The sequence below is a fragment of the Amblyomma americanum genome, chromosome 1 (genome assembly GCF_052857255.1).
Source record: "Amblyomma americanum isolate KBUSLIRL-KWMA chromosome 1, ASM5285725v1, whole genome shotgun sequence".
Lineage (NCBI taxonomy): Eukaryota > Metazoa > Arthropoda > Arachnida > Ixodida > Ixodidae > Amblyomma > Amblyomma americanum.
Window position 1 is genome coordinate 278,178,312 of NC_135497.1, and position 16,925 is coordinate 278,195,236.

At 45.0% G+C, this 16,925-nt stretch overlaps 1 protein-coding gene and 1 long non-coding RNA gene across 2 annotated transcripts in view; one reads left to right on the forward strand and one right to left on the reverse strand.

Annotated features, from left to right (window-relative positions):
- The window catches only part of LOC144115149 (uncharacterized), a 43,189-nt gene extending 33,015 nt beyond the window's left edge, over positions 1–10,174 (forward strand). Inside the window, exon 4 of the long non-coding RNA XR_013311274.1 lies at positions 4,883–10,174. This is a non-coding gene — a long non-coding RNA (uncharacterized LOC144115149). The remainder of the gene's footprint in view (positions 1–4,882) is intronic.
- ppan (Brix domain-containing protein peter pan) overlaps positions 1–16,337 on the reverse strand; it is a 33,012-nt gene extending 16,675 nt beyond the window's left edge. The window contains exons 1-4 of the mRNA XM_077649326.1: positions 16,185–16,337; positions 15,865–16,035; positions 10,833–11,156; positions 3,193–3,269 (exon numbers count right to left, since the gene is read on the reverse strand). Of these exons, the coding sequence (XP_077505452.1) occupies positions 3,193–3,269; positions 10,833–11,156; positions 15,865–16,035; positions 16,185–16,205 (593 nt within the window). The 5' untranslated portion in view covers positions 16,206–16,337. The remainder of the gene's footprint in view (positions 1–3,192; positions 3,270–10,832; positions 11,157–15,864; positions 16,036–16,184) is intronic.
- Positions 16,338–16,925: the final 588 nt, after the last annotated feature.

Genomic DNA, 16,925 nt, shown 5'->3' on the forward strand with positions numbered 1-16,925 from the left:
ATGCAAAGAATCATGGGAAAATCATCCGGTACCACTACTTATGGTTCCTACTCTCTCTCTGCTCGATTGCTTTATTGCGGTCACTTTGTTGATATCACTTATTCTAAAAAATTTATTTGTGCTTCGACATCACCGATTGCACATCATTGCAAGATCAACGCGTAGCCTCAACTTTGCTTTGCTATGTACGTACAAAATGCGACCTGTAGTGCAACCAAAATAACAAATTTGGGAGGAGGCTTAGCATGCTATGGTTTATGGGGGTTTAACGTCTCAAAGCGACTCGGGCTATGAGAGACGCCGTAGTGAAGGGCTCCGGAAATTTCGACCACCTGGGGTTCTCTAATGTGCACTGACATCGCACAGTACACAGGCCTCTAGAATTTCGCCTCCATTGAAGTTCTACCGCCGCGGCTGGGATTGAACCCGCGTCTTTCGGGCAAGCAGCCGAGCGCCATAACCACTCAGCCGCCACGGCGGCTTAGCTTAGCATGCTGTGCAGTGTGTTCAGGTGCACTATGTGCACAGTGGCATTTATAGGTGCTTTGCTAGCCCACTGACAGGCTTTTACACACTGCGAGGCAAATGCATCTACCATCTACTCAACTTCACATGTTTCGGCACTTCGTAGTATGGCAAGAAGCGAATGAATAATGACTAATGTTAACTATTAAAATTTGTTTAAACGCACTTGAAACTGGCTGCAGCACATATGCACAACAGTTGGCTTATACCGGCATATTAACCATGATAGCACAATGATGATTGTGGAAAACTTTTTCCCTCTCCGTCTCAACGCAGCCAACCATCATCACCATTAAGCGTTGGGGGACAGCAGTCGCTGGGCGAGGGTTAAGCTCCCTCCTGGGGGTAGCAAAAACAATGACAGAAGTGCCATCTAGATGGCTACTCGGAACTCTGTGGACCCAGTGAGTCTCTTGGGGATCCTGCCAGCGTCGCGAGAGATTTTGGCTGCCGGATGCTCTCGCCGCCTCCAGCAGCAGGTACATGGGAAGATCCTGCACTCTGCCGCTAGACTTCGGGTTCCCGGCAGCGAAGAGAGCACTGCAAACGCGCGCTCTTGCCGCCTCTCCCAGCAAACGCCCAGGCCGGGGATGGCACTGCCACAAGAATGCGGCGTGCACGGGAAGACTCCGCCACCATTCTCAATGCGAGCAAACATTCGCTGCCAATACAGCCAGTCGCGCCCCTTCTCAAAAGCCCTTCTTATGTAGCCTTCTATTTCCAAGGAATGCCCCGATGTTTAGTAGCTAGCTGGGCCACTACGTGTATTATTTGCAAATGTTATAAATAGCATATGAGTGTTAACGTCTTGTCGTCCCTTTGTTCCCTCGAGCAAAAATCTACCTGTGGTTAGCAGGAGAAGATGCTGCATCCACGGAGTTGGAGTGCAGGGTGAAAGACTGCCCTTCATATCGCCCCCCCCATGATGCAGTACAAGCAGCGATGTCGAAGCACAACTAAATTAGTAGAACAAGTGATACGAGCACAGCAACTGCAGTAAAGCAGTGAAGTAGGCGGAAGTGAGTTGGAACTGGAAATAGATAACAGATGATTTTCTCACAATTCTTTGCATTAACATCAGAATTGAATCTCACACACTTGCCTATACTATTCTTTTTCTTAAAAACGAATAATTATAATTATTACTATTACCAATAAGCTACAATACACTAACGCGACAGCATTAAAGGACCTTTGTCGCAGAAAAGCCGGTGTCGTCGCGCGGCATTGTTGGACATGAGAGAGAAATCCCGACGGAAGCAAGGAATTACTGTATATACTAATGTAAGGGCCGCACAATTTCTTCACGGTTTTGATTGGGCGCTGCTTCTACACAGGACCGGCATTTTCGTGTAAAATTTGTCCCGACTACAGCAGAGCCCCGATAATGTGTCCCTTTTTTATGCTGTGGCATACATTTTCATGACGAATTAACGCAGCCCTGGCAAATCTTTCAAATACATGATACATTGAAAGTATGGATGACTGGACGCGCACCAGACGACTGGCATGAATTAACCGCATAAAGCAAAACGGGTTGCTAGGTAAGTTTGCTGGCAGACGTCACATGATTCTAAGTTAAGATCAAGATCCTCAGAAGATCTGGCGCTTGACTGACCGACTGTTCTTAGCGGCGCGCCAAGCGCGCGAGCCACAGCCGTCAGTGCGAGGTGGTGCGTTCGCTTGGCCTACTTTTCCGCGTGCTTCATCATCTAAGGCATTGTGGAAATCAATTTTATGTTTATTTTATTAGAGGTTATTGTGTGATGGTGAACTGGTGATGGGGTTAGTCCTTTCATAGTAAACCGTGACTAGGCTCAAAGCACTTTTGGTCTGGCTTCGGTGTGAAGCACGCTAAGCCTAGTGACACCACGCGAACGGCGTGCTACTACGGCGCCTGAGCCTGGCGGGCCGCGCATGACCGTAAAGAAACTCAACACTAGCATGGGTGCACCCATTCTAGTCTTTTTTTTTGCACAGCCTAACGTTTTGTCCTTTCTGATGCGAACACCAAGCACAGAAGATGAGTTAGCAAGGCTGCAGCATTGCATGTGCACAGTTCCAGGAGAAGTCCAGCCCACAAGATGACACGTGCATGGTCATACTGAGTGTCACAGGTAGTTATTGTCTATCAGCTCCCAGTTTAACGTACCATGTGGGCAAAATTACGCCCATATGAAGCAATTCTTTTGGCTGATTTTTTTTTTTTTTTCCCCCGAATGACTGGCTTCAAAGCTGGGGGTGCGGCCCTTACACGAGGGTGGCCCTTACAAGGGGGCGGCCCTTGCGTAAATATTTACAGCAATAAAACTGAAGTGAAAAGAAAACTGCGTTAACTTTCATTTGGACAGAAATAGAACCCAGGACCTTCGGATTCCAAGACGGGCACGCTACCGATAGGCCACGAACTGAATAAAGGTGCACCCGGGGAATGCGTTGTGGTCTTTAACTTAGAGAAGTGTCTTAGAGACACGTACTGATGTGTACATGAGTAATTACGAGTATGCTAATTAGGAATTCGGTAACTGAGTAGGCGATGCAAACAGGACCCGATAATGCTATATTGCGTTCTACTCTTAAAAGGCAAAGCTTAAGCGTCCCAGTTTTTCATATGCAAATGAAAAATAGCGATCGCCTGCTCTATTCAGGACATACGAGTAAACTTACTAATGGCGAAAGTCAATACTTTGGTCCGTTGAATTGTAGTTCAATAGAAGGCATCTCCGGATTGTGTTCAGTTTGACCTGAAAAAAAAAAAAAACGAAAACTTTAAGAGATACTGAATAAAAATCTGAAAATATTGAGAAAGCAGCACAACTGCATTCTTAGGATATGATTACCTAGTATAGTCATCATTATGGTTATTTTTGACGTTTCGTGAGCGGCCACTGGGCCACATCCAGCGCGCTCCGGGCTGTGAGCCGGCAGACATGACATCATGCTTGCCCTCAGCAGTGCCGCAGTCAAGCTCACTGGCAGTATGCAGTTGGACCAGTTGAGAATTCCCTGTCTCGTGCCATGCTTTCAAGCATTCCAGATTGGAAAGCAAAAGCGAGAGTGATGGCACGAGTAGAGGTTATGACTTCAACTCCAGTGAGCCATCACCTAACCGAGCGTGCATTTAAAGGTGTAAGCTTATGATCCGTTTACAACGTCAGCGATCCACCACAGTCCCTCTATGTGGCGTCTGGGGAGGCAGGACCAGCAATATGGTGTTTATTCTCAACTCTGCAAGAATACACGGTGACCCCGAAAAGTCGAATAGTGCATTAGGTGCGGTATCCTTCTTAGAAGCCACATATAAATGTGGTTTCTGTGCATCAGGCAATATGTTGAACTTGCTCCCGCACAGGACGAGGCAGCGCTTGTTCCTCTGACAAAGGGACATCACGTTACTGGTACAGTCTTTGCGAAATGTTGCTGTTTTGGCTCATCATAGCTGCCGACGATAGGGGCTTCTGATTCTGACCGAATCAGGCAAGTACCTCACCCAAAGTATACAACTATGAGATGCAGGCAGACATTCTTCAAGCGTGGACAAAAGCAAACTGATCGAAATAGACTGCACAATGAAGCAAAAGCAACAAAGCAAAAAAAAAGGACAGGGTTGACGTCTCATGCCATAATGTCAGAGCTTTCAGAAGCGGCCACTAAGTGCGGTGGTTTGAGAAATATTCATTAAAATAAATACACGCATAAATTCAATACCTTTCTCTGTAAAGTTTCGAGACTGATTTATTTTCTTCCCAAGAAATGATTCCCCAAAACAAATGTTGGTGTGTATATGTAGCGCCATCTTTTCGGGCTAACCTGAGCTATTTATGTTAATTGCTGTGGTAGCCACTAGATGGCACTACATGTAGTAAAATACGCTGTCACTAATTGTTTGTGTATTCTACTATGAGTGAACAGAGACTTTTATTTTAGCTGAGCGTATTTACGTTCCGCTCCGCTGGTAGTTCCCCAGCGGAGCACCAGCGGAACGTAGCGCGAGTAAAGAATTTTAGTGCAGCGTCTAAAACGCCAGAATGAATGTAGTAGTGCGGAGCGCTGTGCAGCCCCACCTACTGGTAAAAAGCAGAGTTATGCTGAAACGAACATGAATCGCGCTTGCTGTTACTGTACTAAAATTGCTAAATAAAGGCATTATTTGTATTTCTGGTATATATTTAAACATTAGTGGTCCTTACAATCGAATATAAAGTATGTCGTGTTAGAAAAAAAAAAACAGTTTGGCACTGTGATGGTCAAGTCAAGCCGTAGCCCCATGCCGCAAGCTCGCCCACTTGACCTTGTCCCCGAATGGCCTTTTATCTTCTTACGTGCTAAAACATTTGCGCGGCTTCTTTGCTTGCAGGCGTGCTTGCGCCACATCCATGCTCGATGAAGCCGACGCGCCAACGTTTGCACTGGAGGCCGCCATGTTAGTCCTCGACGACGCTCACACGCTGGGCCCTCTCCACTGGAAAGACCAGACGAGCGGGCGAGCGGGCAGCGCTGCAAACCCACTGGCCGCCCGAGCGTTCTGCGCATGCACACTGGCGCCCTCTCTCGTCCGCTCCGCTCCGCTGGCCCGCTCTGCTAAAAGTCTCTAATGTGGAGAGATGGACGTCCACCTCAAACAGCGTGTAAAGATGAAATTCTGTGTGAAGCTTGGCAAGCGACCACACAGACATATGAGCTCCTTCTTGACGCTTACGGCAACGAAACATTGTCACGGGCACGAGGTTTTGAGTGGCACAAAAGGTTCGTTTCGGGGAGAATGTCGGTGGAAGACGATACAAGACAGGGGCGCCCTTCAACCTCACGGAATGAAAACGTGGCTCGGATCAGGGAAATCGTACAGCAAAACCGCACCATTACAGTCCGCATGCTATCAGATGCTCTCGACATTAGCAAGACAACATGCCACCAAATTTTGCGTGAGAACTTGGGGAAACGAAAGCTGAATGCCAGACTAGTGCTGCACTCCCTCACACAGGACCAGAAGGACACGCGGGCATCAGTGAGCACTGATTTGCTCTCCGAGGCAGAGAAGGATGCTGCATTCGTTGACAGCATCATTGCTGAAGATGAAACATGGTGTTTTCAATACGATCCTCAAACAAAGAGGCAGAGCACCGAATGGCGGTCCACAAGCTCTCCGGCGTCGAGAAAGGTGCGGCGACAGAAGACCAAAACAAAGACGATGCTGATAGTTTTTTTCGATGCCAGAGGCATCATACACCATGAGTTCGTCCCACAAGGGCAGACTGTGAATTAGGAGTTTTATATCCGCGTGCGCCAACACATGCATGATGCACTGCGATGCCGTCACCCTGACTTATGGGCATCTGGACAATGGAGCCTTCTCCACGATAACGCAAGGCCGCACACTGCTCTCAGCATGATGAAATTTCTCGCTAAGCACAGCATTACTGTACTTCCCCATCCGCCATACTCGCCTGACCTCTCCCCATGCGATGTTTTCCTGTTTCCTCGTGTGAAGAGAGCCCTAAAAGGTCGCTGGATGGGGAGCGTGGAAGCCATTCAAGACGCCACGACAAAGGAGCTGACAGCCTTGCCAAAAGAAGCGTTTTCCAACTGTTTCCAAGACCTCAAGAAGCGTTGGAAGCTGTGTATAGACTGCAAGGGAGGCTATTTCGAAGGGGTGCTGCACAAATGACTTCAATGTTAAAATTTTTTTTAATGGACTCAGTATCTGAACTTTATGGACAAAGGTTGTAATATAGCTAGACATTTGCAAACATCTGTAACTTTAAGTGAGGAGTGCTGACATTAGAAGCTAGCCTACTCCTCTGGGCTCATTAGATACACTGGCACATGCCTGGCATCAATAAAAGGTTTACGGACCTACGTAATCAGCTGTGTTGGTGAGGGAGACCAGAAATGACATAGGGTATTCTTCTGTCGTCACAATTCGAAAATGGTTGCAAGCGCAACAGCGCAGAGGACACCACCAAAGTAAAAGCAGAAAAGAGGTTGTTACATTTTCAGCTCAAAGTCCTTCAATATAGAAGTAATTAACAAAACATGCGACTATTGATGGTGACAAAGACTGCTTTAGAAAATATCTTAAAAGTTTAGGTTTTATTTTATTTTTTCTCACCAGAGTGTTGTGGTATTATACCTTCAATAAGTCATGCAAAACAAATACCCCTTGAACACTACCTAGCAGTATTTTGGCGTTCACTGCATCAACATCTCCATTTTTAGTTCACAAATGCAGTACAACATGATTAAATTCTAAGTATTCAGGACCATGAGATTACCTTTGGCCCAGGTGGGCAAAGAACAAGCACTAAACATTGCAGCATAAGCATGTCACCCTTATTTGTGTGCAATACAACTGCCATGTTTCCCTGAGCTTCCAGATTTTTGTACATTTGTGGCAAAGGATCATGTTTTCTATTAGCAGGCTGATTGCATGGTGGATTCAAGGGCCACCACCACTCTGCTTAACCAAGCTACCGTCAACATCTGAGGAAGCTGTAACTGCTACTGTAACGGGTGTTCAGGCAGGCTCATAGGTGTGGTCATCACTGATTGCCAGAACTTCAGTTACACTGGTCTCAGTATGCACACTGCATACTCATACATCTACATCAATGCTAAATGATTGTCAAGGCTTGCCCTCAGGCTAGCTCCCTTTGGGTAACAGCATGTTATCCACCTCGATGAAAAAGATGCAGGTCAGAGTGCTGGATCTTTTAGCCCCTCTGTTAGGTTAAGCTAGCCCTTAGGCCTGCCTTTAGGTGAGAAGTAAGTTCTACACTACAGCACCTTCTATGGTGGAATCATGCACGTCTCTAAAAGCTTCCAATTGATGGACATTGAGAGAGAGAAAGAAACAATGCATGCATGTACGAATGCTTGCACTACAGCTCACTGCAGGGGATAGAGACGGAGGCAAGGAAAGCACGAAAATAATCGAATATCGAGCGAATAATCGAAATTTCGAATAGTTTGCGAATATTATCTTCGATTTGATCCACACCGCACTTATACTATTCGAAATATTTGAACCTCCTAAATGCTCACAAATTACGAAATTCCTGTTCATCTGAACTTGCGGCTTGACATCACAGCATATGGTGCTCGCTAGTTGCAGTTACTTGCTACTTCAGCAGCCAGCATGCGGACCGAGCACATGGTAATGTTCAGTCTTGCATCAAGCCAATGCACTGACGGCCACCAAGAGCCACTGCGGCACGGGTCGGAAAACTAAATGCAGCAACACGATGCAGTCGACGACTGCTTGTGAGCATGCCGGCGACAAAAGCGAGCGGGCGCCAACGATCCTCTTGTTTTTGATCATGACGGTAAGAGACGCAGCGTGTACAGAAATGGGATTAGAGGAGGATAGCGAAACGGGCAAAGCTGTGTCCCGCATGCGTTGCTGCGGTGTTTCCAGGCAACTGCTATCGTATCCTTCACAATTTTTTACCATTAGAATCTAGAAAATACGCATGTTTGGCCACAGAGGACAAGAAGAAAGCTTATAAAAGAAACATATACCTCGAAGCCAGCTTGTGCGACCACAAAGCGCAAACTGCCCGCTTGCATGGAAAATGAAACCATGCCAACCAAGTGGCGTGGTTGCTTTTTCATGCCTTCAGTTTGCAACAGTATTTGGGCCCATCACTGGGCTCGCAGTACAACAAAACCAACACACGAGAGATAAGTGGGCTATGTGCCGTCATGAATGCGCATTAGGACCGGCATTACGCAGCCGGCACTCTGCACTCAGAAACGCAGGGGAGCGTGAAAGCGTGAAAGGTATGGTGCAGCTTGCGCCGTAGCTCAAGTTGCCGCCTTTGTGTCCGTTTGGCAAGCTGTTTTGTAGTGTCTCGCCAGTACTGCCCTGCAGCTTGCCCATCAATTACCAACCACTGACATCACTGCTCTAGTAAGGAAGTAGCCGGCCATCCAGCCATCTTTCATAACACCATTCACTAAGCTACTTTTGCATAAACTGCCACATTAAACATTGTTCACACAACAAAATTATGTTGCTCAATGAATTGTAAACAAGGATTACCTAGACTAAAACCAGGTTAAAACTGCTGCTCAATTCACCCTCCCTTATTTAATGCTTGGTACCTCTTACAGGTATATTAAAATTACACTCATTACGGATACAGGAAAAATTTGGAACATCTCTGCCTTTTCATTGCCGCACTTTGTGGAAAAGCATTTGTTTTAATTTAAACCACCTGTACTGATATTCGAAGGTATTCAAAAATACTCCATTTGATTCATGACCAATTTTTATTATTCATACTCACTTCACATCCAAAATTTTGATAACCACACACCTCAAATGAAAAGTAAGTGGCAAAGCCTGAAGCTGTCAAAAGTCATGAAGCATGTAGCAGGCAAACAAGAAATGGAAATACTACTTCAAGTTGCGATGTGGATCATAATGATGAATTTTGATAGTGCAAAGGCTGCTTTGACCAAAGAACGTCATGGCACAAGATATTTTTCTTTAGACGAGGTGGGGTCAGAGACCCATTTCCCCAAACATTTCACTCCAGAGAAGCAGAACTCTAGGCCAGAGGAAAGCTTATACCCACTGTATTACTGGTGGATACTCAGCAGCACTGGGTACAAGCTGTGGAGAGAGCATCACCCTGAGAGTGACAGCAGCACTGAGTTGGCATGGCATCAGATGGCACAATTAATGTCAACAAACTATCTGATCACAAATGTACTGCCTACTCTTCTGATTGCCAGACACAACCTGCCTCATAAATTTTAGAACCGCAAAAAAATCTACAATTAACCAAGGTATCAAACAAACTGACTGTGAATTACTGAGGTTTTACTGAATTTACTTGGTCATCAGTAAAAAGAGGATTGCCAGCAGGCCATGCAGTGAACCCAATAAGCACTATGGATTCAGAGAAATTTCTGTTTACCATAATGTTATCTTAATCCATAACGCAAGGAGATATCAAGGACATTAAAAATTACAGACCGGTCAGCCTACTCCAAGCAAGCCAGCTAATTGCAAAGAAAAGTCAGTTCCAGTGCAGTGCAGGAGGACTAAAGTAGCACGGTGCCAAAGAGGGAGTACAGCAAAGAAAATGCTACTCTACCAGGTTGAAGCAGTGTAGCAATTGTGACACTGTCCTGTATCGACCAATCAGCAACCCGACACTTCGCATGACACATTGGTGAGTACTGTCGCTGGGCCCTGAGCAGGCCTGAAGAGTAATGTTTAATTTCTGTGCTAACAGCCTTGTGCACTCAACTCTGAACTTTACCCATATAAACCAATGCAAGCAGATGGCTTTGGTGGACAGGCTATGACAGCAACTGTAATAAACTTGCCAGAAGTCTCACAGCATCACTGCTGAACATCTTCAACAGCTTTGTTGAGTGCAATGGTGGCAGTTATGAAATCCTACGTGCAGTTGGCCAACCACAAAATAGAACCCAGGTGCTAGCAATAACTAAAATGAAAAATGGCACACTGCTGACTGTTTAAAATAACTACATAATAAATAAAGGTGATGTGCTTATGCAACAAAGTTTTGAACTTGCTGTTTCTACTTTTCTTTGCTCTCAGACAATTCAAACAATGCTTGTGTCTTGATGGACTTCAAACCAATAAAGTCGTACTGCATTTAAAATAAATAAAGGTTTCATTTACTGAAAAGTTTGAATGTATCATTCACTTTGAACAAAAAAATAATTCGCACTAATTTTGTGCATCCTAACTGAGTGCGATAAATGGAAGTCTGCAGCATAAATATCCAAGTGCAGTGCTGTGTACAACAGTATCAAATTGAAATTCCTTGAAGTATTGGTCTTATTACATCTGCCCAGCACAATATAACTTCCATATTCAGAGGGGTGAAAGAGACTCCAGCCAAGCTCTTGAATCAAGTCCTGACGTTCTGAGGCCAAACATCAAGTGCTTTCCTCAGGCGCTTGACTCAAGTTGCTTCTTGCCCCTCTCAGTTTTACCAGGTAGTCAAAGATGTTTGCTCAATTTAAAACACCATTTTCCACTCTTCAAATTACAAATTTCTCTGCAAGCTATAAACAAACACAGAAGTTTTCCTTATCAACAAATTAATACATGATATACTAGTAGTGAAAGTTTCTTCAGCACACAGAAAACTGTCATGCCTACATGTTCAAGGAAGTAAGACATCAGGCTTTGATCATAAAGGCCCTCCCGAGCACACTATTCAAGCTGTAGATAAAATATACACACAGCTCCAATGCTTCCCCAAGCAAATGGAGCACTGGTAGCAATAACAGGGCACCACACAAAAGTAACTCTTGCTGACCTTGTGTATGTTGATGGATGGAAACATGTTCTGGAACATGGAAGCCATAAGCTTGAAGTGCATGCCTTCACCACTGAAGTTATTGAGCACAAGCAGCGGGTGCGAGCTGAACTGATGCGTGTATGTGATGGGCTTCTTGAGGCTTGAGATAACATCACGGGCCAGGGCATAGTTCTCCACTCTAAAGGTGAGTGTGGGGCCCCGAGGTAGCCTTGCCAGCCGCATGTAAATGGCTTTCTGAGTCTTGGTGAACACCACCAGGTGGGTCACATGCAGCAGCCCCGCTACCGAGACAAAGTCCTTCACCACATTCTTGCGGCGTACCTGAATTGTGGAAGCACAGAATTTATGCTGTTGCACACACAACGCTCCAGAAAAATGGCATCAGGCTAGGTTACCATGGAAGCATTTTAGGACTCAAGTACAAAGACGCAACTAGGCAAAACTTGTGGTTACAATCATTTGGACCAGTTGCACTCCCATACCTGCAGACTTCAGAGCACTAATACAATAGAAATACCAGTACAGATCTCTATATATTGAAAGATATATGAAACTGCAGTCCTCTCATCATTACTAATCAAATACAGCAACAGGTTTCCACAAGACTGTGGGGCTTTTGTTTTTGCAGGGTTTACAGTTTCAAAGTCACTTCCCCAATGACATGACCGTACGGTGCAAAACTGAGCAGCCAATCCTCAAATGCATCAAAAGCTTCCAAGCTATGTTATCTTTTGCTGTAACTCGTTTTCGTACAAGCTGACAGCCTTGTTTCTATAGTTACAACTTCATGGATTGCCTCTCACTGATTTGTTCAGTTTGGGGTGCCAGGTTCTGCTAAGCAGCAACACCATGCATGCAACTGCTTTCAAAGGCAGGGGGAATGCATCAAGAAAGACCAAGGCTGTGCATGGCAACCATCTAACCCTTCCATGCGACAATTCAAGTCACCCTCCAGGCATAGCCTTGGCAGGCGTGGTCATGCAGCTCTAGGTACTGCCATGGATTGAAGCTATTGTCACTTGTAACTGGCACGTGCCACAGCAAAATATGAAGATAATAAAAAAAAAATATATGGAGGGAAGTCACAAGTACTATCTGCACGATCATAGAATATGTACAAATAAGCACGACAAGACACTGGTGACACCTACGGTGCCGGGCTTTGCATTTCTCCAGGTAATTAAAATATTGAGTACCTTCATATCTGTGTTAGAAGTGATGCTAACAGGAGTACCATAGCAAAATTACAAAACCAACAAACTAAACACGTGCTTTTTGTGCTACAAGGTCCCTTTCTGATAGGCATATGATCACAAACAACAAATACTCGCGCCACAGAAGCACAAGAAATGAATTATGACTAAGGCCCCTAACTTTCTGCAGTGGAAAATTCCAAATTCTGTGAATGCAGAATTAAAAATCCGTGAAATTCTGCAGAAAGCATAAGACGCATGAAAGAAACATGCAAGTTTATTTTTTGAGCACATGCCTTGCATGCTGCAGAGGTCGATCTTCTAAAATTAGAGGTGACTGTTGTAACTCAGCATCAAATAATCGTAATGTTTCATGTTATCTTTACTCAAGAATGGTGCTTGTTTGATACAGGATCTCCATAATGTCTGCAATGAAAATGAGTGTTGGGGTCACTTCCATTCCAGCCCTTACCAGCCCAGAAATATGGGACATTAATATCTTCTTTATTCGTCTAGCTCAGAAAAAAAACAGCGCACGGCCTTTATCACTGGATTTCAATTCTCAAGCAGACTTTCCACTCAGCAGCTAGGGCTGGCGATTTCAGATTAAGTTCAGGGATGCTTCCAAACTCAGACCTTTTTTTCTGGTAGAAACCTGAACTGTGGCGGATCCTCCTTCCGCTATGGTTGGCCTGAACGGTTTCGGGGTTTCTTAATGACCATTTTAATATCGCTTTTAAAATTCTCCTGCAGTCTCAAACTCCCCTTCATGTTGTATTCATGAAAATAAGGTAAATTAGTCATTTTCCCATCATTCTGTCATTCCTATTGATGTCCGCAACAATTATATCAAAAAGTGAGAATTCGGCTGCCAACACAAAATTCCCAGAAAAATGCTGGGCGGATGGAGATGCGGCTTTGAAATCCTAAAGAACGGCCTAAGGCCTAATAAATATTCACTTTTTTAATATTGTCTGCTCTGCATTGCAAGGAAACGCTCAAACAACGGCCACTTCTCTCTGTTACAGTCATCTGCCTAGATACTCACATTGCAGAGCAGATTTCTTCAAGTCTCCTTTTTTCTATTTTGCCCCAGTTTGCTTTGTTCCACTCCTAGAAGCTAGTGCAGGTCAAGGCATCTTTTATTTTTGAAATTTGTGAATATTAAATTTCTAATCAGCAATTTTCTTCTTACTCTAGATAAGTCCACAGACATTACATCTCAAAAATTCAAAATCTCAATTTATGCTTTGCGAAAAAAAAATTCTTAGAATGTCTTGACCTGTACCACGCCAGCAGGAACGCAAGAATGATAAACCAGCCTTTTGCCTCATTTACTTAACTCTGCAGCATTTTCACAAGATTCAGAGGAAATATATATATTAGAAAACAGTTTCATTTGTACATATACATACAGAAAACAGTAGTCATTAAATTACTTCTAATATGCTCCAAAAATTTTACGTATATACATCCAGAAAAAAAAAAGTTATGCAGAAAGCCACGTACCCTTAAGGCAGATTCACACTGGCGAGTCACGGAGGTCACGCAACAGGTTTAAGCCGATTCGTTATGCGCCCTCCTCAGGTTCCTAGAGCTCCGGAACTATAACTAAGCGACCGAAATCAGTAGGGCGATGTTTGCGACTCGCAAGTACGAATCCACCTGTAATTCCGCAATTTTTAGCGGGATCGCAGGCAACTAGGGGCCTTAAAGGTGCACTCAAGAGGAATCTGAACTCGTCTTTTTACCACGGGAACTCTATCTACAAGTTCCGGGCATTCTTAGAAACCTAGAATGATTGCCCTGTGCGGCCGATTTCCCTAATTAAATTGGATTAAACGTCCCGGCTCCCGCCTTTTTTTGAGCTCAACGCAGTAGGTAGGCGGAGTCAACTAACGCATGGAGTGCCTTTCAGCCAGTCCAGTGGCGGCTTCGCTTTCACTTTTATTTGATTTTTAGGTTTCAGTGATAAGCAATTTCAGTCACAGGCAATGTAGCCGCAAATTAGGCCCACGGAAATAAAAATACATGTGAACTCTTTGATTTCAGTGTCACTCCACTGATGGCGGAGCGGCAAGCCGCCACGGGACTGGTGACGCGTTGGTTGACTCCTCCTGCCTACCACGTTCAGTTAAAAAAAAACAGCGGGAGACGGGACATTTAACATGATTTAATTAGGGCAATCAGCCGCACAGGGCAATAATTCGAAGTTTCGAAGAATGCCCGGAACGTGTAGATAGAGTTCCCGCAGTAAAAAGACGAGTTCAGATTCCTCTTTAGTGCACCTTTAAATGTGACATGTAATTTTTGTAGACCTCACTCAGAATGCAAGCAAGCATGAGCAAAAATTGGGCTTTACACGAAAGGCGATTTTTAGTTCTACCCAAAAAACAAAAAAGAGCCCTGCTCATCCAAACTAGGTGCAAAGAACTTGAAATGCATGCTTGCACTTAAAAAATGCAGCTACTATAGTTCCTTCCGGTACATGGCTTCCTTTGCAATTCGTTGTGACAAACAGCATGCAGCAGTGATAGCATCCACAACTGCTCGAGCAAAGGAGACATTGCTCCTGGCCTTGACCTTGTGCTCCCCAATAGGAGGGTTTCAAGAGGCCACGCTCCCAGACGGCATGAGCACCATCATGGGTAATGCACCATATCATGATCATCATCATTTTTTTAACCTTAAAGGCCCCTGTTGTTGGGGCTTACATAAGGGGGGGGGGGGGGGGGGGGGGGGGGGGGGGGGGGGGGGGGACAAAATACAAGACAATGTAAAGAGAATTGTACAATGCTAATAAAATACAACACAATGTAGTACAATTAATGGGATGTGATATAATAAATACGGTGTGAATGACGCAATGCAATGCTAGTCAATGCAGAGTGGCAGACAGGCTATAGGAGGCAGGAACAATAAGAAAAAAATTTTTACAAAGCACTGGGTCAGAGACACTGTGTCATTTCTTTACATAGACTCACATCGAGCTTGCTTGGCACCCACCCTATAGGCTCACATCAAGCTTGCTTGGCACCCACCCTATATCGGAAGCAATCCGCAACGTTTTTAACATGTTCTTGAATGCGTTGACATCTAGTTTTTCTCTGTGAAGGCTTCACAGGCCACATGTTTGACACCCCTGCTATTGATGGTGGAAATCACAAAACAACAGCTGCCTATTTTTAACAACAGGGCCACTGTCTGCAATGAGCTTTCATTCAGAGAGGCATTCACAAGAACGTGGGGCTCTCTGCTGCCAATTTTTCTGTGGACTCACATGTAAATAGAGACAAAAATTTGTGCAGGTTCAACTATATCCAACTACTGGTAATACCTAACAAATCTCTAGTTCTGGACTTCATTACGAGCAGGTTTCACTGTATCATTAACTAGAAGAGAGCGTACAGGAAAGCAAACTCGCTCTGATAAACTGAAAAATCAGGCTTTGGACCTCCTAAGATGATTCATTCATCATCGTTACAGAGAAAGGACCTTTGGACATTGTTTGGCACTACTGGCCTGCGTGCTGTTCATGCGCACAGAGGCACCATACAGTTCTGTCAAGCTGTTCAATCATTAATGTGTCACGTGCCCTAGTGCAAGCACTAAAGACAGGGTAAATAGTACAAAGCAGCAATCAAATGGCGCTGGAAAATCGCATTCATGAAAACGCCTCTGCTACGTATCCGAACCAATAGGAATGCAGAAACGCAGCAAGACGATGAGGGAACCACGTTGTTCCCCTTGCTTCGGCACCTTATAGTATCTCAGTGAAGGTGGTGAAGTGGCAGAATAACAACCGCAAGGAAATAAGAGAAAAGGCCAGAACTTGCCTTTAGTTTTGATGCTGTGTATGGCTCCATAACCTTCCTGAAATTCAGCATGAGCTCTGACGCATTCTTGCCAAGTGTTCCGCGAGATATAACAAAAGTGTGAGGTGCCTTTGAAATCTCCTCTGGTTCCACAGAGGCGCTTCCCTTTTTAGCCGCTTTCACGGCACGTCCCTGCATTAAAACAGCGTGAATAAGAAAAGCGGCAGTGTAACATAAAATCACGCTAACCATTAGCCGACGATTTCACGACACTACACGTAAAATATCGGGTAAGAGTGCCTCATTAAGCACAATGCTTCAAAAACTCAAAAGGAACTTACTTTTCGTTTTTTCGCTCCCATCTCCAAGCGTTTGCTCTATTTGTACGCTGTCCGCAGACACCACGCGCGTGTTCAGAAGTTCAGAAAACACACTGGCTTAGCTTGCCTTGGCTATCAAGGACCTTGAGCTATCCACGTTGGCCGTCGTCCCGGGGGCCCTATTCTAGCCATGAGAAGGCACGAGGCCGAGGACGACAGCACCATAGTAGCCTAAAACCGCCCAAAGTGCCCGTAGTACCTGATGTCTGCATGCAGTCGCTGTTTGCAAGACAGGGTTTTTATCCAGTGTCAGCAGGAGGAGAAAGACTTTAATGGAGCAGGAGTCCTTCACATCCTGTCAGGGTGCACGATCGATGCTCACCACATCACAATCACAAGGAAGCACAGCACGTCAGTTTGCATTTGTTCCGCTCCACCCTCTTCCCTTCATACTGTACCACCTGCAGAGCCAGCCCAGGCCAGCCCTCCCAACACTCTATCATTATATCTAAGAATGCCCAAATCCCATCTGTGTTCCACGCCCATTCACACATCACCCCATCCACCTGGGATACCGCCCTTCATACGAAAATCTTGACCAGTCCAACTGGTTATGGAATAATTCCTACTTGAAACCAATCGGGAATTCAAATCGTCCCACTTGGAACCAGTGGGAATTATTCTATAAACCATGCAGTTGAACCGTAGCCACACGCTCGAGCTGGTGAACGGCGCAAGCTCATATAGACTGGTTTAGGCTGG